At 38.8% G+C, this 21,308-nt stretch overlaps 1 protein-coding gene across 5 annotated transcripts in view; it reads right to left on the bottom strand.

The window, feature by feature from the left end:
• ARHGEF28 (Rho guanine nucleotide exchange factor 28) overlaps nt 1-21,308 on the bottom strand; it is a 309,300-nt gene that overhangs the window by 10,702 nt on the left and 277,290 nt on the right. For all 5 annotated transcript variants that reach the window (XM_036846524.1, XM_036846525.1, XM_036846526.1 and 2 more), the window contains one exon: nt 19,570-19,870. In XM_036846524.1, coding sequence (XP_036702419.1) covers nt 19,570-19,870 — 301 coding nt within the window. The remainder of the gene's footprint in view (nt 1-19,569; nt 19,871-21,308) is intronic.

The raw sequence follows: 21,308 nt of genomic DNA, 5'->3' as shown, positions 1-21,308 counted from the left end.
AATCCACAATGGTAGGTACACTATGGAATATGAAAAGGAGAGCTTAAAACAAACCTAACTTGAAAATGGAACACAACTCAGGAACACAAGAAGCTGAAGAAAACATCCAAAAACCATAATTACATCTTCAAAAAAAATTTTAAAGCTATTTCGGCCACCAAACAAGATTCCATAAAATAGGAACTATAAGAGAACAAGGAAAAATCTCTTCGACATTAAATATATGCTGGCTGAATTTTTTAAAAAATCAATGGAAAAGTAGGAGGTTAAGGATGAGAACATCTCCCAGGAAGTAGAACAAAAACATGAAGAAATGGAAATAAACAGAAAAAACAAAACAGAAAAATCAGAGGCTCCAAGAGGTCCAATTTATAACTGGAAACAGTTCCAGTAAGATAAAACTGAAGAGAAGCAATTTTTTAAAGAAGAAAATATCACAGATTCGAAGGAAATATATTTCTTGATTGAAAGAGTCTAATGAATAACCAGTAAAAATGATTTTAACAAAAGACCAGACTAAGGCATATTATAAAATTCATCCAAGAATTAATAAAGTGATAATTCTAGAGGCTTCCTAAAGCACAAACAGGTTACAAACAAAGAATTAGGAATCAGAATGGCATCAGACTTTTTAACAGCAACGCTGAGAAGTGGAAGAATCAAATCCTTCAGAATTCTGAAGGAAAATAATTTTTTTTTTTTTATACAGAAGTACTAATTTAGTTTTTGTTTTTTTGGTTTTTGTTTTTATTATTAATTAATTAATTTACTTATTTATGGCTGTGTTGGGTCTTCGTTTTTGTGCGAGGGCTTTCTCTAGTTGCGGCAAGCGGGGGCCACTCCTCATCGCGGTGCGCGGGCCTCTCACTGTCGCGGCCTCTCTTGTTGTGGAGCACAGGCTCCAGACGCGCAGGCTCAGTAGTTGTGGCTCACGGGCCTAGTTGCTCCGCGGCATGTGGGATCTTCCCAGACCAGGGCTCGAACCCGTGTCCCCTGCATTGGCAGGCAGATTCTCAACCACTGCGCCACCAGGGAAGCCCAGGAAAATAATTTTGGTATAGAATTCTAAGCCCAGATGTATTATAAAAACCACGTATAAAAGTAGCAAAAATAAATAAATGAAATGAAAACGACATTTCAACTGATTTGGAAAAAAAAATCCTTTCATTATTAGACCTTTTCTTAGGAAGATTTAGGGATATGCTCCATCAAATAAAGGAATATGCCATAAAAGAGAAAGATTGGGATTGAGGACAATAGGATCCAACACAGGAGAGATATGAAGAGATGTCCCAGGTGACAGCTACACTGCTGGCCAGGAGAGCAACAAGGGCATATTAGAGTAAGAGGACAGAGGATTCTGGAAGGGAAATTTCCAGGAAGGAAGATGAAGCTGATAGATTTTAGAATGTGTTGAGTGTGTGTAAAATAACATTGATCAGTTATTGAGAGAAGTATAGGAACTCCGGAGGAAAATATAGGAGGTAAAAAAAAGTGAGCAAATGAAAAAATAAGGCAGATGGTCAAAGTCTCAGTAGGATAGAACAGTCAATGACATTATTTTTAGTAGCTTCTGTTCATACAGTTGATTTTTCTCCATCTTAAAAGGGCTCAGCTCTCACAAATGTCCTTTTCTAATCTTAAATGTCTACATATAACTATAAATATGATTTTTCGGAAAACTACTTCTCAAAGTACAAAATATATTGAGCCCATTCAAAAAGAATGAACGTGTCTGTATAATTAAGATTGGAGACTTCTGAAGTTCTAGTATCTGCTGTTAGAAAAAAACCTTTATAAACAGGCACTTCAGAGAGGAAGAAACCTAAAAAGCTAATAAATATTAAAAAGGAACTAAATATCACTGGTAATTAGGGAAGTACAAATTGAAAGAAAGGGGTTACCCATTCCATACCCATGATATCGGCAAATATTGAGAAGCCTAACAATGCTAAGTGTTGGGGAGAATCTGGAGAAACGCGACCTCTCGTACATTGCTGCTGAGAGTTATACTATACAATTTTAGAGAGAAATCAGTAATACCCAGCGAAACCAAAGACATCCCTACTACTTCTAGGTGTTCATAATCTACATAAACTCTCACTCAGGTGCACAAGGAGATGTGCATAAAAGGATGTTTACCGAGAAGCGTTTGTAATAAAAAAATATTGGAAACATCCTAATTGCTCATTAGTAAGTTAATGAATATGCTGGTGTTTATTCACATAATGGAAGAGCATACAGCAGTTTAAAATTAACTATTTGTGCTACATGTACAAATATGCACGTTGAGTGAAAAAAATAAGTTGCAAATAGACATATACACACACATATACATGGAGCAGGGGAGAAAGGGAAGGAGGGCAGGCTCTTTTATACTATCACTACGTATGTATGTATCCATAAACAATATATCATTTTTTTTGTTTTCCACTACATTTATATGTATCCATAAACGATAAACAATATGTCATATTTTTGTTTTGTTAAAACAAAACAAAAAATATATGTTTATTGATACATATATATGTTTATGGCATAAAAACATACTGTGGAAATGATATACACCAATTACAGGATATTGGATAACTCTGAATAGGAAAAAAGAAGAAGATAAGGGGAAGGGATTTCATATCTAACATTTCTTTCAAAAAAAAAAAAAGGGCAAAGAGATGTCTGAAGCAAATATGGTATAAAGTTAACATCTGTTAAATGCATGCCTGATAGATTTTCTATACTTTTCTGTAAGTTTGAAATTTTCATAATTAAAACTTTTATGTTAAAAAATGCATGAAAATACACAGCAACCAATTGCAATGTGTGGTCTTTATTTGCATACTGAGTCCAAAAAACAAGCTGGAAAAAGGACACATGCACTACATTTATAAAACAATTGGAAACTTGAACCCTGACTGTATGTTGATATTATGGAAGTTTTGATAATTTTTCCTAGGTGTGATAATAGTTTAAAAAAGAGAGCCTTATCTTTCAGAGATACATACTGAAATGTTATGTATCAGTAAATGTTTACAGATGATTTTTAGAATTTGCTTCAAAATAGCACAGGGTGTGTGTTGTTGCTGGGCATGGAGGATTGGTGGGTAGGAATCTAGATAAAACACCACTGGCCATAATTTCCTAATTTTTTGAAGCTGGGTGATGGTACATGAGCGGTTATTATACTCCTCTGCTTAATTTTGTACGTTTCAAATTGTGCATACATTCAGGTAATCAGGGAGTATGTCAAGCTCAAATTTTAAATCAAAACAAATTAAGATGTTCCTCACCATGATAAACAAATTATCATGTTCCTCAGAGTCCCTGTTAAGAAGCAGGGACAGCTTTTTAAGATTGCGCTGAATTAAACAATATGTAGGTCTCCAGCTACAAGGACGGGGCAGTATTTTCATGGCATTGAATTCCTCTTAAGGCTGTAGAGACCAGGGACTGCTAAGTACCATGGCAATAAAACTGGAAACTGCCTTCTGCATGACCCTACCCACACTGAAAGAGTTATGCCTCTCATTTTGCTGAAAGAAGAACTGAATTCATTTCTCTGACAGGTGAATAATGCAGGAAATCAACCTAGGAATTTTAATGCTGCATTTACTTCTTACTGGTTCAGTAGAGGGAAAAGCAGATGTTAAAACTCTTAAGCATACCAGATCCAGTGTTTTTCTTTAAACCAGAGGAAGGCAAGCAATTAGATCAAACACACCCAAGCTAATTAGTTCTACCTACTTCTTAATAATTATGTTATTACCAGACTTTTTTAAAAAGGCACCCAATTCTTTAAAGGTATATAAATGAGTGTTTTTTTTCTCTTGATCAACTACAAAATTATGAGATGTCAAAGAACTTACATGCCTTTTTCTGTTCTGAGAAATTGGTATTTACAGTTTTCAGAGCAACATAATATTTTTTCTTTTTAAAAACGAGAAACACTTTGTAATTCTCATCTGTTTGAAATAACATTTGCTGAGAAACCAAACCCTGCAATATCTTTTCCAACTGCAGCTTTGAATTTATGTCACTCAAAAATGATTAAAATTTTAAAAGTACAACATAATATATAGAAAATGTTTTGTTCAATGTAAATTTTCACACTTAGCATTCTTTTCATATTTATGTTTGCAATCAGAGCAAAGATTACTATATTACCTTTCTGGAAATTAAACTTAAATACTTTTAGAAATTGTACCATTAGAGAAGTAGGCAGTTTGCAGAACAGAGGCAAAATTAGGACTTTATTAAAACAGGAATCAAATGAGAACATATATACTAAGATTAATTACTTTACTCCTTGGAGCCATCTCTTCCTACAGGAGATGATTTTACATTGTCTTATGCATACAAATGTCATGTGGAGCTACTCTAGATGTTAATATTTGTGCTTCCTGACTTGTGACCTATGACTAACACTGGAGCCTAAGAAACGAATTTCCCTTTAATTATCTACCAGGTGACACAAATTCCCAAGTTTGCACTACATCCTCCTCCTTTTAGACAGATCTCTTTCTTCTGTAAACAACTCTTTTTAAGAAGGAGCCATAGCATTACCATACAATTTAACTTCTCTTTAGTGGAATCAGCCACCAAGAGCAAAGAGCAAGTAGCCTCAGCGACTTAGTGACCAATGGCCCCAGCGCCTTCCAGACCAATAAGGGCCACTGAGCACACTGCCCTCTGATAGCCTGTTACCTCACGGACTAGGAAGATGCAGACACAGATAACTATAGAAGAGGCTAATGAACACTGTCCACAGGCGGACACCACTTCAGAGATCTTCCAAAGAGAGCACTTTTAGATGTGGTAGCCAGGACAGGCTTCAGAGCAAAGACAGAACTGGAATTGAGCCTGGCTGACCAGAATGTCAACAGGAAGAGGTGGCCTCGGGTGGAGGTGTTTTAGGTAGAGCTCACCCCTACTGCAAAGGGGAGGAAATGCTGGATGCCATAAGAAAAGAGAGCTGTTGGGTCTGGTGGAATTATGAGTTTGTGCAGATAAATCAAAGGGGTGGGGATGTGTTGGAAGAGTAGGTTGTGGAGGGTTTTGAATGGGAATGCTGGGAGTTTTAACTTTAGGAGGTAAGTTTTGCAGCTGCTGGTGATCAGGACCCTTCTATGGTCCCGTGTCTATCTACATACTTGGCTTCACCTGCACATGTAGGTCCAGGGCAGGGTCAGAAGGGAGCAGTTATTCCCCATTTTTCATCTGCTTGGAATAAGCCCACATTTAGCCGGTCAAGTTTCCATCCCTCTGATGGACAAAGCATTATTTATTTTTTCAGTTAGTAGAGGGTGTGTCAGAAGGAAAACTGTTTTGAGCTTCTTGTCCATTCACTCTTCAATCAACACTGAGTGCCTAGTATGTGCCCTGCACTGGGTCGGACACCAGGGAAACCGAGTTGAACAAGACTTTGTCTCAGCACCCAGGAAGCTTATAGCCCATACAATTACTTCAAAAACTGTTCCAGTTTCTTAAAAGCTAAATAGGCACCAATTCTAGGATGAATTCTACTCCTAGGTATTTAGCCAAGAAAAATGAAAACGTAATTCACAAAAAGCCTTGTACAGACTGTTTATAGCAGTTTTATTTATAAGAGCCAAAAACTATGAAATAAGCCAGGTATCCATCCACAGAAGACTGGATAATTGTGATAAATTCATCTAAGCAAGATTCCTTAGTAATAAAAGGGAACCAATTACAGATTCATGCAACAGTATGGATGCATCTCAAAAACAGTATGTTGAGCGAAAAAACCCTGGACACATAAAGGTACATAGTATTTGATTCCATGTCATTCTAGAATAAGCAAAATTAACCTGTGGTTGATGGAAAACAGATGAGTAGCTGCTTCTGGGAGTGAAGGTTGGTTGGTAAGAGGTATAAGGGAGCTTTCTAGAGTGATGGCAGTATTCTGTGCCTTGAAATTCTTTCCCCAAAAATGATTGAATAATAGAGTTAATATCTGAGCATTCAATGTATGTAAATATCTCAAACAAACAATATATAGCAACTTAAAGAGTCCAGAGGGAAAACAAGTGACAAAATATGGTGGAAAGTAACACAAGGATTTACTGGACACTATAGAATCACAAGGAAAGCTCCTAACCCAGATTGGGAGGGTCTGGATAGGCATTTGGAGGAAAGTGACCCTGGAGCTGGGGTCTTGAAAGACGAACAAGAGTTTACCAGGTTGAGAATAAAGGGTGGAGGAGAGGATATTCCTGAAAGAGGAAATAGATGTACAAAAGGGGCAGGGGTGGCTGGCCTTTCACATAAGTGGAAGAACTTCCTATGGCTGGACCACAGGGAGAGAAAGGACAGAGCAGCATGAGATGAGGCTGAGAGATCAGAGGTCAGATCAGGCCTCCAGGCCCAAGCACATAACCTCCTGCGCTTCATCAGCAGTGACTAATTTCAGCACACGGTGCATTTGAATAAGTCCAAGGAAGGTGACCCAAAAAAGCCCTAAGAGGACTGGACACAAATCCTTATCCACAGGCCCAAATGCTGGCCTAGGGGCTAAACAAAACTCTATCTAAAATTCATTGTGTTGTATTTGGAATTCAGAAGACAACCCACGTGGTAAATCATGTCGGCATATGTCGTTTGGATTTCAATTGTTCCTACGGGAGAAAGGATGTATTCGAAGGGTGTGCCATGAACAATGAGTTTATTTCAACACCCACTTACATCACTGTTTTTTTTCCTAGTATATTTTAAGGAATAGTAGCCCTGCAAGGTTCTGGGCTGGAGAAGAGGATGCTGTGGTTAAATAGGTTTGGGAAGTGCCACTTTTGGAGAGTCACAGTACACATGAGCACAATGAAAGTTTTGAAGAAATTGTGTAGTCGCCAAACCACCATTTCCCAGTACCATCTGATTATGGGAACTTTCTATCACGTACGGTGGAATGTTTTTTGAGAAGTGTCTATTTAGATAATACTCCAATGAGACATAACATGTCCTTCAGGTCCCCAGAGCAACTATTTTGGAAGCGGCCCAGTGGATGAAGCAACTAAATGTTCTTCCTAATGCTCTGCTCCTTTTTTAACACAAGGTATAACAGTAACAGTGACAATAACAATGTCTACTAAGTGCTTCCAAAGTTCTCAGAATTGTACATTTTGTCTTATAAAACCCTCATACCACCTACAAAGTAGATACTATCAGAAATCCAATTTTACAGATGAGGAAACTGACATACACCAAGTTTAAACACTTGCTTACGTTTTCACAGGTGGTAAATCTGAACCCAGGCCTTCTATCTTCACCACTATGCCACTCAGCCACCTCTACTGTTCAATATTCATCAAGTTTATTCCTTCATGCATTCATTTGTTAATCTATTCATTGATTCATTCATTCAAATCCCTCATGTAAAAGTGAAGTACCAGAAAATACACCTAAAGTTCATTACATTGGAAAAAGCATCGTTTTAGTCTATGTTTGCTGAAACTTGGTTTAGGAGGTGGGAGAAGATGGATTCTTTATCTTTTCATCTTTGAATGACAGGGAAATATCACATCACCTACCTTCTTCACATGAACATATATCTCGTCTTGATCATTCTAGTCAAAAATGATATTGCTAGGCAGGTTTCCGCCCTAGTGTTTTTTCTGGGTCCTTGCTGAATTAGTCATTTAATCAAGCCCTTCATGAAATATATTTTCTGAAATTTTCCTGAACCACACATCCTCAAAGTTAGCCAATAGTCTAAAAAGATAAAATAACCATCTCTAAAAAAAATACCCACCATATCTATATATTACCTATATCTCTTATCTGAAGACGAAATATTTTAATTTGAAGATAAAATATTTTAACTCACTGGCAGCAGCATTTGCAAAAACCCTTCCATATTCCTATCAGAAGCAATGATCATTTCTTTGAGTAGGATAATTTTAATGTGATTTTTCCCAGTACTTTACTCACACAGTTAAGATTTAAGCTTCTCCCCGCTACGTCCACTAAGGTAATCACCTCATACCCAGCTCAGAGCAGAGGTAGCTCATAAAAGACAAATGCAGTATCTGATCTTTCGCGATGCTTTACCTCAGGCTGCTTGTTCAGCATAAAATAACTAAAATTTTTAAAAAAATCTTGGCAGATAGTTGAGTGAAGTACCCTAAAAGGCAGCTAAACACACCCTCCCCCTTGCAGTACTGCTGCATTCTCCTTTCAAGGGGGATGGGATTCCAGTCCGCAGTCCTCGGGGACACATCAGTGTGTGACTGTACTTCCTCACACTGGAGCCCAAATGCAAAATAGGGCCTCATGTCTATGCTGACTAACAGACCATCACATTTTGGCCCAAACATTCCTTTTGTTTTCTCCTTCCAAGCTATGTGCCAGTGAAAAGCAGTTTGCACGTGCAAAACTTCGCGGGTGTATTTCAGAGCTCACGCTGAACAGAAGCATCAAGCGTCTAAAAATACAGGATGAGCTCTACTTTGTGTATAATCTATCATGCCAATCTGGATACATTAACAAGTAATCAAAAATAGGTTAACTATTTTTGGTAGTAATAAATTCATCAAGAGTCAGAAGTTTAATCTACTCATTGGAAGTAACGCAGCTTTAAAAGCCTTTAGTTTCTTAAAAGGTTCCATTTTAATCAGATGGAATATATATTAAGAATTATACATTCCATATTCTTGTTATATAATAACATCCCCAAAACAGAGCCATATGGAAACAAGTCAAGAAAACACAACCTACATTTATCCAAGAGTTCAGGCTTATGTAATTTTAAGAATATTTAATAGCTCCATATTTACTACACTAAAATAAGAAGAAAAAAAATCCAGCATAGCTAAACAGTTAACTGCAAGGGTGCATCTGAAATGACAAGAATACAAGCCTAAGATCCTAAACACAGATTCTAGAAGCTTTTGGCAGAGCCAAGTATGTGAAGTCTCTTTCTCCTTGACTCCTAATATCTCACCATCCCATCTTCTGCCATCTGCCTCTAGCAAATGTCAGTGGATTCCCAGGATGGAAACATGTTTCCTTTCTGATTCATTCCTAAAAGACTCCCCAAAATATGGCCTACTGCAATTGAGCATGATTGCCCTGAATTCACGGGAAATAACCAAAGCCATAGTCTTCTTTCAGCCATCCAGAAGAATCAAGAATCCCTCCCATCTAAAGGACTGGTGTCTAAATTGAACACTTACAGACTCCTATACTGACAGCCCAAACCATCTTTGAGAAATAGGAACTTCAAAATTCAGAATCTACAAGAAAGTACTGAGGCTTCTGAGGACATGTTAGAAAACGGAGCATTGAAATCACCTCCTGATTTGGGGTTTTGCACGGAGAGGGCTCTGAGCACGCAATTCCTGTTTTTTGTTGCTGGCGGATTTATGAGACTCTTAGAACGCAAGGTCCTTATTGCAATGTTATAACATTCTGTGTGATTAACTGATTGCAAATCACTGCACAGGGTGCCAAGATCGCTGGTAGGAAGCAGGTCGTTAAATAAAATTAAAACTCTGTCAATGTTTTGCTTGTAAATGCTTCTTCCAAAGCTTTACGGCAGCATCAGTCCTTACAAAATGATCTCAATTCACCTGAGAAGTAGAGTCTCCTGTATTTTTGGCGGATGATCCAAATATTCTATATCTAATCCAAACATCCAGCATGTTATGTTTTAGGAAGAAAAGCCTGTAGTGTAATGAAATTTGCACAAAGAGAGCTATGGAAAAGAGTCGCCATGAAAATAATTAAATTCTGCACAGTCGTACTGTGAAATTGTTCAGCAAAAGGCTCAGAGTCCTATCCTGCAGAACTGGGAACCTCTGTAAGACCACATTTTTCCTTAGGTAAACCTTCAAACCAAGCATTAACATTTGAAATTAAATTGAATTAATATCTTACCTAGAAAGAGAATGGATACACTGGCCCCTTCTCCAAGCAAACTCCACAGTGATTTATCATGGCAAATTAGCATCTCCACAGATCAAAACCCAGGCCCCGGCTTATTTATTATCTGGCTCGAAGTCTGAGCAGAAAAACAGGACAAGATATCGCCCCCTCAGCCAGCTGTTTCTGGGAACTGACCAGCTGAGGACACATAGGTGCCTTTCAGTCAGTCTGTCTCGGGTAGAGCAAAGGGATATATTTCTTAAGATGCCACCACATTTAATTTTAAGATTGCTATGATAAATATATGATCTTTCAGGCAATACTTTAAGGCTGACAAGTAGAAGGTGGTGCCAGGGAAATTGGTTCACATTCTAAGAGTGTACTTAATGAAACAAATACTAATTGTTTTGCCTGGGGAGATACATTGGACTGTTAAATAGGATTTAGCAGAAGAAAAAGGGTTTAAGAAAGTGTTTCACTGATGTTGAGCTAGCTGCCCATGTTTAATTTACTGGTGTTCAAGCTACTTTATGGTTAAAAAAGAAATACCCTAGTGAACAGATAGGCTGACTAATTGTTGTTCATATAACAATTAAATGCTAAATTGTTTATGTGCCATCTTCCTAAAATGACAGCAATGAATTCATTTCTACTTGTTTAGAATAAATTAGGGCATTTTATGGAGAATATGTTTTAACTGTTTGAGCTTTCATTTGCTACACATGGCCATGTGGGGCTATATGTACAATATTCTAAAGGGAAAAATAACTCACATAAGAAGATGCTCTCTAGAGTTGAACAAAGAGTACCTGTATCAAACTGATAAATGAGACTATACATCTGAAGACAAATTTATTTCAACATTAATGAGGAAGAAAAGTTGGCAATTGTTAAAGTCTGCTACCTCGAATCCAGAAAGGTATTCATGGCAAGCAATTTTATAGTTACCCTGACATTTCAGGAATGCCACCTCACATACACCCATCTTACAAAAGTTTTCAAACTCACTCAATCCAGGTAGCTAGCCTGAAGCACTTGCCTAGTCCACATGTATTAACCCCCATCACACCCCACACGTCGACTGGCTTTCCTCAACCTGTTTCAATACCTCAGTCAAGTCAAGCTATGTGACTCAAGCTCATAGTTGCCTTCATTTCTGCTAAAGAGTGTGGACCTTGACTCCTTCATTCATGTCGCAAATTTTTATCAAATGTTCATTAGATGCCAAACACTGTGCACTGTGCTTTGTTAATGGTGATAGAGCAATGAACAAAGGAGATACGTGGAGTGCCCCACTCTCTTGAAGCTTATTCTACAGTGGGACAGGCAGACCTTACATAAATTATTACACATGTCATTAATTCAAATTATGAGAAGTGCTAACAAGGGGTGCTTCCTGGTGATTCTGAGCCTTGATCTTTATCAGTCTATCCAGGACTAACAAGGACAAATAAATTCAGGATAACTGAACTCAAAAAGAGATTAAGGTCATAAACCAGAACACAATTTTTAAATTTAAAGTGAGAAATGGTTTAAACCCAAATACTCCTGTTGGGTGTTCTCAACATTTTCTTTCTGGTAGGAAAGCCTATTCGGGGAACTCAAGCATTATTAGAAGTTTTCCTGGGGATATATTGATATAATGCGACCATTTATGTAATGCAACCCATGAGGGTTGGATGTTCTGTAGATATGGAAGTTCTACATCCCAAGTTGAGATGTTCAGTCTTGTTGCCAAAATATCTCTTACATTTGGTTCTGAAAACATGGTTGACTGATGTAAGTTCTTCCTCTTCAGAGAGGAACAAAGGGAAGCAAAATGCTGTGACTTTTTCCCTAAGACAGTTCTGGTGATATACTAACAAACACTTCCTCTTAGACCAATATGGAAAAGTAGTTAACCCTTTATATTCTAATATATTTCCATTCTGAGTAAAAAAATTCCCCAATTTACATATTTTTTAAAAAATCACCTTTGAAACTATTGGCTTCCTACTGACATTTAGGAGACACTTTCATTTCTATCAGCAGGCCACCCTCTGAATCACAATTACATGAATTCTTTCCACCAGGCAGGGATGAAGCTGAAGTTCACCGGATCCCAGAACATGCTTGGCAATTTTTTTCTTTAAAGTTCTGCTAACACTTCCCTCTCTTTTGTACAGATGAGGAAGTAAGGCTTAGGAATCACGCAGCAGCCGTAGGAGCCTGAGTTAGCATTTGAACTGAGGTTCTCTAACATCAAGCCCAGCACTCCAGGCTGGCAGTGCAGGGGAAGATAGCAGGACGGCTGCTTCAGAATCACTTAAAGAAAATGTCAGATACACAGATTTGCAGGCCCAGCCAAGTCCTACCAAATCAGAATCTCTGCACAGAGGAATTCATATTTCTATTGCCTTCTCCCAGAAACCATGGTACACAGCCAGCTACAGTAACCACGGTTCTAGCAGCCAATCCCACCCATGGCATCTCACTTCTCATGAGCCACACAGTTAGAGGGTGGCCCTCCGTAACACCATCACAGGACTTGGGGAGCTGGAGTTGGGGGGAAAAGTCTCTCTGGGTTTTAATACACCGGCCTTAACTCCATCCAGTACACTCAACTCCATTTTTCTAAATTCAGCTTTTCACAGAGGCTGAATGAATAAAACGTGAAAAAGAAAAGTTGTCTTCTTTGAAAAACAGGGACAGCAACCACCATCTCACAGGATGTTGTAAAGGGCAAATGAGACCATGAATTCGAATGTGTTTTTGAATGGCATGAAGTGCCATATAATATTACATTAACTCACCCAAACGTGAATTAATTGGGATGGAATTTCCAAGCCAAGAGGAGTATGAACTCCTCAATTTAAGTGAAAAAGAAAATACAAGTTAGACCATCTATTTTTACAAATAAAGTTTTACTGGAACACAGCTAATCTCATTCTTTTTTTTTTTTAACATCTTGATTGGAGTATAATTGCTTTACAGTGGTGTGTTAGTTTCTTAATGTACTGTCTACAGCTGATTTAGAGCTATAACGGCAGAGTTGACTATATGCGACAAAGACCGACAGCCTGAAAAGACTCAAGTATTCACTGTGCGGCCCTTTAAGGAAAAGTCTGCCACACCCTCTGAACCCGATGGTCATATTTTTCTTAGGCAAACATAAAACATCAGTCCTTAGCTGAACACCCCACATATTAGGCAAGTCCTAAAAATTGAATTTTCACGGTTGGATGGACATGGGGGTGAGAGAGGAGACGGTCCCCAGATTCTGATTTGTGGAAGGCGTGATGTTTTCCTTGCCCACTTCGGATCATTGTCCCAGGAGTCACTGAGACTGATAGGAGCATGCCTTATTCTTCAGGTATGTTTGGTACCTAAATGGTTACAAACTTTCCTTGCAAACCCAGCCCTTAATCACTTTGAGAGTAAAGCCGCACTGTACTAGAGAGGTCAAATATGTAACCGATAGACCACATACGTGTGTATGTATATGTATGTATATATGTACTTGTATGTAGGGTGGGGTTTTTTTTTTTTTCAGGATTTAAGCTAAGGATGACCCAAGGTCAGGCCTAACCCCCTGGAATCCTTCATACTGAGTAGGTTCCCACTTTAGCAGCTCGTTCAAACCAAATTGGAAGCTTGGCGGGGATGAACAGCCAGCCACACGGCTGGCTGGCTGCCTCTGAATCCACCCACCTGCTGGTTTTGCTCTCCCGCTGTGTACTGGGCTCTGTTCACTAAGGCGGGATGGCCCTGGCCCAGCTGGCTCACACAGCAAACCTGCCCCCAGAGAACTATGCAGTCAGGAAGTTGGCAGTCAGCACCCCTGGCTCACCAGGCTCTACAAGCAAATGGCATGTTTCCCTTTCCTGGTACAAAATCTGCAAAATCATCTATGCTTGTCAGTGAGAAAAATTAAAATTAAGTCTTTGAGCCCAATTATTTATGCTCTTGTCATGACGCAGATGACCGAGAGCAAGCAGTATTATGATTTCCTTTAAAATGTTAACCAGGGCTTCCCTGGTGGCGCAGCGGTTAAGAATCTGCCTGCCAATGCAGGGGACACAGGTTCGAGCCCTGGTCTGGGAAGATCCCACATGCCGCGGAGCGACTAAGCCCGTGAGCCACAACTACTGAGCCTGAGCTCTAGAGCCCGTGAGCCTCAACTACTGAAGCCGGTGTGCCTAGAGCCCGTGGTCCGCAACAAGAGAAGCCGCCGCAATGAGAAGCCCACGCACCGCAACGAAGAGTAGCCCCCGCTCGCCGCAACTAGAGAAAGCCCGCGTGCAGCAACGAAGACACAACTCAGCCAAAAATAAATAAATAAAATTAAAAAAAAAAAATGTTAACCAAAGTGATAGCCAAGATTCTAGAAGAAAAGATAAAGAGCTGATCAATGATTTCCCAATTTTGACTTCTACAAACTCCCATAGATATATCTGCATAATAATTTGATGTCATATGAATATTTTCAACCCTTCAGCTTTGGTTTTATTTAAGCAATCCAAAATAAAGGCATCTAATATTCCCTCCCAATCATAGAGAGAGTTCAAAATTCCCAAAGCTCTTTAATTAAGGTCTAGGTTTGGGAAAATGTCCTAATGAATATATAGACATTTTTCTGCCCTAATTTCTGTATTGACACAGTCTTGATAACAGATACCTATATCTACAAATATAAAGAATATAGATATTGGGCTTCCCTGGTGGCGCAGTGGTTGAGAATCTGCCTGCCAGTGCGGGGGACGCGGGTTCGAGCCCTGGTCTGGGGGGATCCCACATGCCGCGGAGCAACTGGGCCCGTGGGCCACAATTACTGAGCCTGCGCGTCTGGAGCCTGTGCTCCGCAACAAGAGAGGCCGCGATGCTGAGAGGCCCGCGCACCGCGATGAGGAGTGGTCCCCACTTGCCGCAACTAGAGAAAGCCCTCACACAGAAACGAAGACTCAACACAGTTATAAATAAATAAATAAAAGAACGTGAATTTCTTTAAAAAAAAAAAAAAGAATATAGATATTTATCACAATTTTACTGTTACGCATTTTTGTAAACAAAGTTTAGTTCACTTCCCTAACCAAGTTAAAAAAAAAAGGCTCAGGTTGTTACATTATAGTTCAAGTTTGGTACATTTTTTAAAAAATTAAAGCTTTCATGGCACCTAAAAATAGCAAAGAGAAAATAATAATTTTATCCTGTGTTAAAGGCTGAATTGTGTCCCCCCCAAATTCATATATTAAAGTCCTAACCCCCATTACCTCAAAATATATTTGAAGATAGAGCCTTCAAAGAAGTAATTAAGTGAGGTCATTAAGGTGGGTCCCAATCCAATATGGCTGATGCCCTTTAAGAAGATGAAATTAGGACACAGATTTGCACAGAGGGAAGACCATGTGAAGACAGGGAGAAGACAACCCTCTATAAGCCAAGAAGAGAGACCTCAGAAAAAGCAACCCTGCCAACACCTTGAGTTTTGACTTCCAGCCTCCAGAACTTTATTATGGCAGCTCTAGCAAACTTATACATCCACATTTTCAAATACTTCTTTGTCACTGAAGTTTATATTATCTAACGCCAGCTTCAGTTTTATGGGAAATTGCCTGTAGGTCTTTAGCAAAGCTTCTTTCCACACAGATTACACAAATAAGGTACCCATTTCTGAATTATAGAATATTTTTAAAACATTAGAAATTATCACATACTCACTTCTTAAAGACTATTACTTAAATACTAACTACAGCATAGCCTTTTATTTGGAAAATTTCTATTCTATTTCCATATGTAAAAAACATGTCATTGAAAGTTTAACGCAGCTGTCTGTATTTAAAAAAATATAACAACATTGCCTAGATGAAGTATTCTGAATACAATGCTTTGAATTTGAAAATATTTTGACGGGCACCAAATTCTAACAAGCAGCAAAGCAAAACACTCTTCTGGAATCCAAACTTGATAAAGTTATTCTTTTTCCAATGTCAACTACTACGTGACTAAGGCATGAAATTTGGTTCTCAATTTAAATTTTATCATATGCATTATAGCAAAACTATGATGCTTTAACTACAATGAAAAGGAACTTTTTAGGTAACCTGCAAATATTGAGGTACAGATAAAAATATAACTGAAAAGGGAGACTAAGAAGATTTCAGATTAATTATCATACCAGAAAGTATCTTCTCTGTTGATTAATGAAAAAAAGGCAAATATAAACTAAGAGAGACACTGAGTAAATAGCCCTAGAGTTCTAAAGCTAGGAGAGAAAAAAAAGGCACAGAAAGAATGTTTTTTTGTCGGTTTTGCCTTTAAGAAGACTGGTAACAGCTGAGCATTTCATCGGGCCAATTACATAGCAATTGTCCTACAGGGACTATATTGTTTAAAGAAATTCAAATTTTCTGTAGCCTTGGCTAGTGTCCCTCAGAGGAGTGCAGATTAAGTTCCTAAACCAACCATCTCTTCCACTATAAATAAAATCAAATACCAATTTGGATCTAATGTTCAAACATCAAGAATTTTGTTCATGAGACAACTTCCAAAACTGGAAAGTAAAGTTCTTTATAAAGTATTACCTTAAAAAATATTTACAAGTAACACAGGGATATTGTTAGGCAACACTAGAGAAACAAATGATCCTTAACAAGATGTGTCCTATGGGAAAAAAGTGAAGCTAAAGGGTATTTATATCTGAAGATCCTCAGAACTCATGCCAGCACTGGCCACCACAGCCCAAATGATTGAGAAATATTTTCCAAATGGTAATATTAAAAAAAGAAGGAAGGGACGAAAACAACAACAAAGAACTGGGCCTTCATCATGAACATCCTGCCAGATATTACAATAGGATTTATTCTAGTTCTACTCCAACTTCTTTTAAAAGGACAATTCAAAACAGCATTCTAGAAATTAACGACATGCAGTGTAATGGTTCAGAGCATGGGCTCCAGAACCAGTCTTCCCAGTTCCTCCCTGGCTCTGCTATTTACTAGCTCTGTGGCCTTGGACAAGTCACTGAACCTCTCTGTGCCTCACTTTCCCCCCTCAAATGGACATAATAACCGAACCATCTCAGTGGATGGCTGTGAGTACTAAATGAATTTCTCCATGTCAAACCTTAGCACAGTGCTTGAAATTTGGCAAGTGTCATATAACTGTCAGTGGCGGCAGTGGTGATGGAGATATTGAAAAACCAACTGGAACACAAAGAGCACAGTAAAATGTCTGGCGAAGCTGGCTTGAACAAACTAAATGAAAATTCCAATCTAGGCGACAGCTAAACACGTTAGAGAATTTTATTTACAAACAATTTTTTCCACCAGGCTTACTGTTCCCAAACTTCACATTTCCACTTATCTGAGCTGCTCTTAGGCACCCAGTACAAGACCAGACAAAAGAGCAAAGCATTCTTTAAGGAGCTGCCTGAAAACAGCTGACCTTAGGGCCTACTGATGAAACCAAACCACGGTTAAACACACATTTAACAAAAACACCAGCCAAGAACAGGAGAGGCAAATTTTGTTAGCCAGGGTAGTTGTCACTGATGACCACTCACACAAAGATACAGGAGCAAATGTGAAAGCAGGGGACGTTGACATGGCACCACCCTTGGTTCTAGCACATGGACTGTCCCCCTCTCCACCAGCATAGCCTGGACTGGTTTCTTCTGGCCTCCTCCTGTTCCCCCCTCCCGCCCTCCCACCCCCACCCCCCGGCCTACGTGGAGAGCACAGGCAGAGTCTAGTGACGACCACCATCAGTGGCTTATTTTGAGCTACTTTCGATTCTAAGAACGGTGAAAGCTCTGGAGTGGCTTGAACAATTTTATCTGGCCCTGACAACCCTCTTAAGAATATATACCCAATTTTCATTCCACTTCCCTACCACCTCCTCCTAATCTCTGACTTCTCTCTCCTCCAGAAACTGCTTATCACGCTTAAGTAAACAAACGTAAATAAGGTTTTCTGACCAGTTGCAAAACTCCAGCGCTGGACAGCCCACACTGCATTTCTGATCTAATCCCTCCTGCACACACCAGGACGCTCCTGAGAGAGGAAGGCCAGAGTTGATTTTGCTCTCTTCTATCAATGTCCTGCGTGTCCTGGCCTACACTGGACACAACATCTGAAGCTGAAGCACGTTTTCTCAGCATTTCCCTGGGCTATATTTAATTCCTTACATGTGGAGACACTGGTTTTGTATATAATTACTGTTTATTTCCTTAGTACATGTTCTGTCTCCTGCATGCAGGCTGCCAAATGTTTAAAAGCTTTCTACTTTAAAGCACAAGTCAACAGAAAAAGGTAGGAGATACAGAAAAAGCAGAAATACTTCTTTCAAACAAAAGTGTCATGTGGTTTAACTCAAACTGAGTTTCTGAATTACCCCAAAGCCAGTATGCAAAATCACAGTGACAACACAGAAAGCACTGCAGATAGCAACTTAATGAATCCAACACAGCAAAGCAACATGTATCAAGAGAAGGTATTCTGCAATATGGTCTCTGTAGTGTTAGGGCTGCAACATAATACATTAAAGGGGTTACACTTTGCTACATTCTGCCCATTTTTTAAACCCCAATTCACTATTCCATTTTTTTCTTTTTTATTTAAGGAATACTTGAAACGATACTTAAAGAACTATTTCATTCTTTCTTATATGCTGACAAGAAATAAGACTATTACAGCAGTGACTGAATAATGTAAAGAATTATCCACCGCTAAGAATCAACATAATTTGGATTAGTAATACATCTACTTTCAGGCAGTATCAGAATTATTACTCTCTAATTCAGAGAAGCTGAACACATTCAAACCTTTTCATTGCTGACGAATTATCCTACTGACAAACTAAGAATAACTATGAAGCATGGAAACCAATCTCTGTCCAGTTCTGAAGATCTCTATACCACTGCTTGTTTCATGTTTCTGAAACATTTTGCTGTCGGTGATTTATTTCCCACCCATGTGGCCAGCCATTTGTTTATTCTATTGCATGCCATCTGTTTTTCGGTAGAGAGGTTTCGAGTTCTTCTCATTCCCTACCTCATATCCCACAGAAAACAATTTATAATAGACATAGATTTAAATCATTTGGATTCATGTGGAGTTGGTAACTCGAGCTGCCTTTCATTTATATTTGGCAAATGCTTTAATGGGATTAGCAAATTGTGTCATTATGAGGTACTTATGGAGACACAACACCTTTTTTTTTTTACAATGACAAATGATGTTAACAGTTTCATTTGGGGTATTTAACGGCAGTACAGAAGATTTTACTAACATTGCAGGAAATTGCCCCGAGAGACAATAAAGCCCTACCACAAACCCTGTCCATATCTTTTATTTCTGAGAGTCAACAAGTATGTGTATCAGGATGTGGCTGGGTCTACAGTGAGGAATAAATATCAAGTTGCTTCACTTTTCAAGGAAAGTTATTATTTAACCCACAGACCTAAAAACCCTGTCTGGTTCTCACATCTCAGTGGCATCCTCTAAGCCCTCCAACCATGGTCTAGTTGTCTCAATACTCACAAGCGATGGCCCCCAGACTTCCCCAAAGAAAAGTTTATGCCACAAACTCCAGCTCATCAGCACCAATTTATTCCCATTCTAGGGCCCACTTTGATTCGCTCTGAAGAAGAGCCAACCATTCAGAAAAACAGCTCCTTGTGGAAACTATACAGATGATGTTTAAAGTATTAATTACCATTTTTACAAGAATCCTTGCTGCTTTGGTGGAGAGGGGGTATCTGATGACAGGACCCAGCGGCTATCCACAGTTCATGGCTGACGTCCAAGGGCTGAGAAATGTTCATCTTGAGGTCTACTTGATTTTCACTAGTCCTTACCAAATCGGAATGAGATATACTTGGGGGGTAAGTGGCATCCTGATGGATATCTGCTGGAGTCGGTTTGTTCAAAGTGTTAAGTGACATTTGCACTAAAGCTTCATTGATGAAGAATGAATTTTCATGACATAAACCCTCAGATTGATTAAGTTCCATTACCTGTGTAAGAAAAAAGAAAAAACACAATAATTCTTCCAGCAATTTGCACCAGTTTTATAAAGTATTTATTCCTAACAGAATTTAGCAATCAAGATTTTAATGAGTGAGGTGGAGAAGGATATTTACAAGACTTTAATGAGTGAGGTCGAGAAGGATATTACCCTTGACTCCCTCCTCCCATCCCCTTTTAATGAGCTAGTACCAAAAACTTCAATTGGCAATGCACAGCATATCTTAAAAGAAATGAAAATCAAATGAAAAGACAAGTGCAGCTGTGTGCTCACTGCCGTTAAAGTGTTTCTACTTTAAGGGAATAGCATTTTCACTTTTGTTAAATAAAAGTTGAAGACATTCATGTATACATAAAGTATTTGCAATAAATATAATTTAGCCAACTTGAAAGGAAAGTCAGATATAACACAGATCATTCTTAGAAGCTTGTCAACTTTTACAACTTTACGTACAGTATTTACAATAGCCAGGACATGGAAGCAACCTAAATGTCCATCGACAGATAAATGGATAAAGAAGATGTGGCACATATATACAATGGAATATTACTCAGCCATAAAAAGGAACGAAACTGAGTTATTTGTAGTGAGGTGGATCGACCTAGAGTCTGTCATACACAGTGAAGTAAGTCAGAAAGAGAAAAACAAATACCGTATGTTAACGCACATATATGGAATCTAAAAAAACGGTACTGATGAACCTAGCGGCAGGGCAGGAATAAAGACACAGACGTAGAGAACGGACTTGAGGACACGGGGAGGGGGAAGGGTAAGCTGGGACGAAGTGAGAGAGTAGCACTGACATATATACACTACCAAATGTAAAATAGCTAGCTAGTGGGAAGCAGCTGCATAGCACAGGGAGATCACCTTGGTGCTTTGTGACCACCTAGAGGGGTGGGATAGGGAGGATGGGAGGGAGGCTCAAGAGGGAGGGGATAAGGGGGTATATGTATACATATAGCTGATTCACTGTATTGTACAACAGAAACGAACACAACTTTGTAAAGCAATTATATTCCAAAAAAGATATAAAAAAATATATTAAAAAAATAAAAAGTATCTATGTGCACATAGTACAGAAAAGTAAACTCTTGGAACAAATGGAATTGTCAAGCATGGTTAGAGTGGGTGCAAAATGAAACATGGAACTTTTCGAAAGGTTTTATCCTGCCCAAAGATTAATTAGTATACTACTTATGTTAACTGTCATTAGCGAAATGGATTTTGAATTTATGAGGTCAAATTTACAAAAAGAGAATAAGCTTGGAATAACGGAATAGTAGTGTACTTGTTAAATTCAGTACCTACGAACATTAATAGCTTAACTGATCTGCTGAAAGGTAAATCTATACAGAGCTCTGAAGACTGGAGCATATACAGGGGAGCTTGAACTACAGCATGCTCACGGTGAGTGTGCCTCCAGG

This window comes from Balaenoptera musculus, chromosome 3 (assembly GCF_009873245.2).
Source record: "Balaenoptera musculus isolate JJ_BM4_2016_0621 chromosome 3, mBalMus1.pri.v3, whole genome shotgun sequence".
NCBI lineage: Eukaryota > Metazoa > Chordata > Mammalia > Artiodactyla > Balaenopteridae > Balaenoptera > Balaenoptera musculus.
The sequence above is the reverse complement of the archived record's forward strand: the minus strand, read 5'-3'. Positions and strand labels throughout refer to the sequence as shown.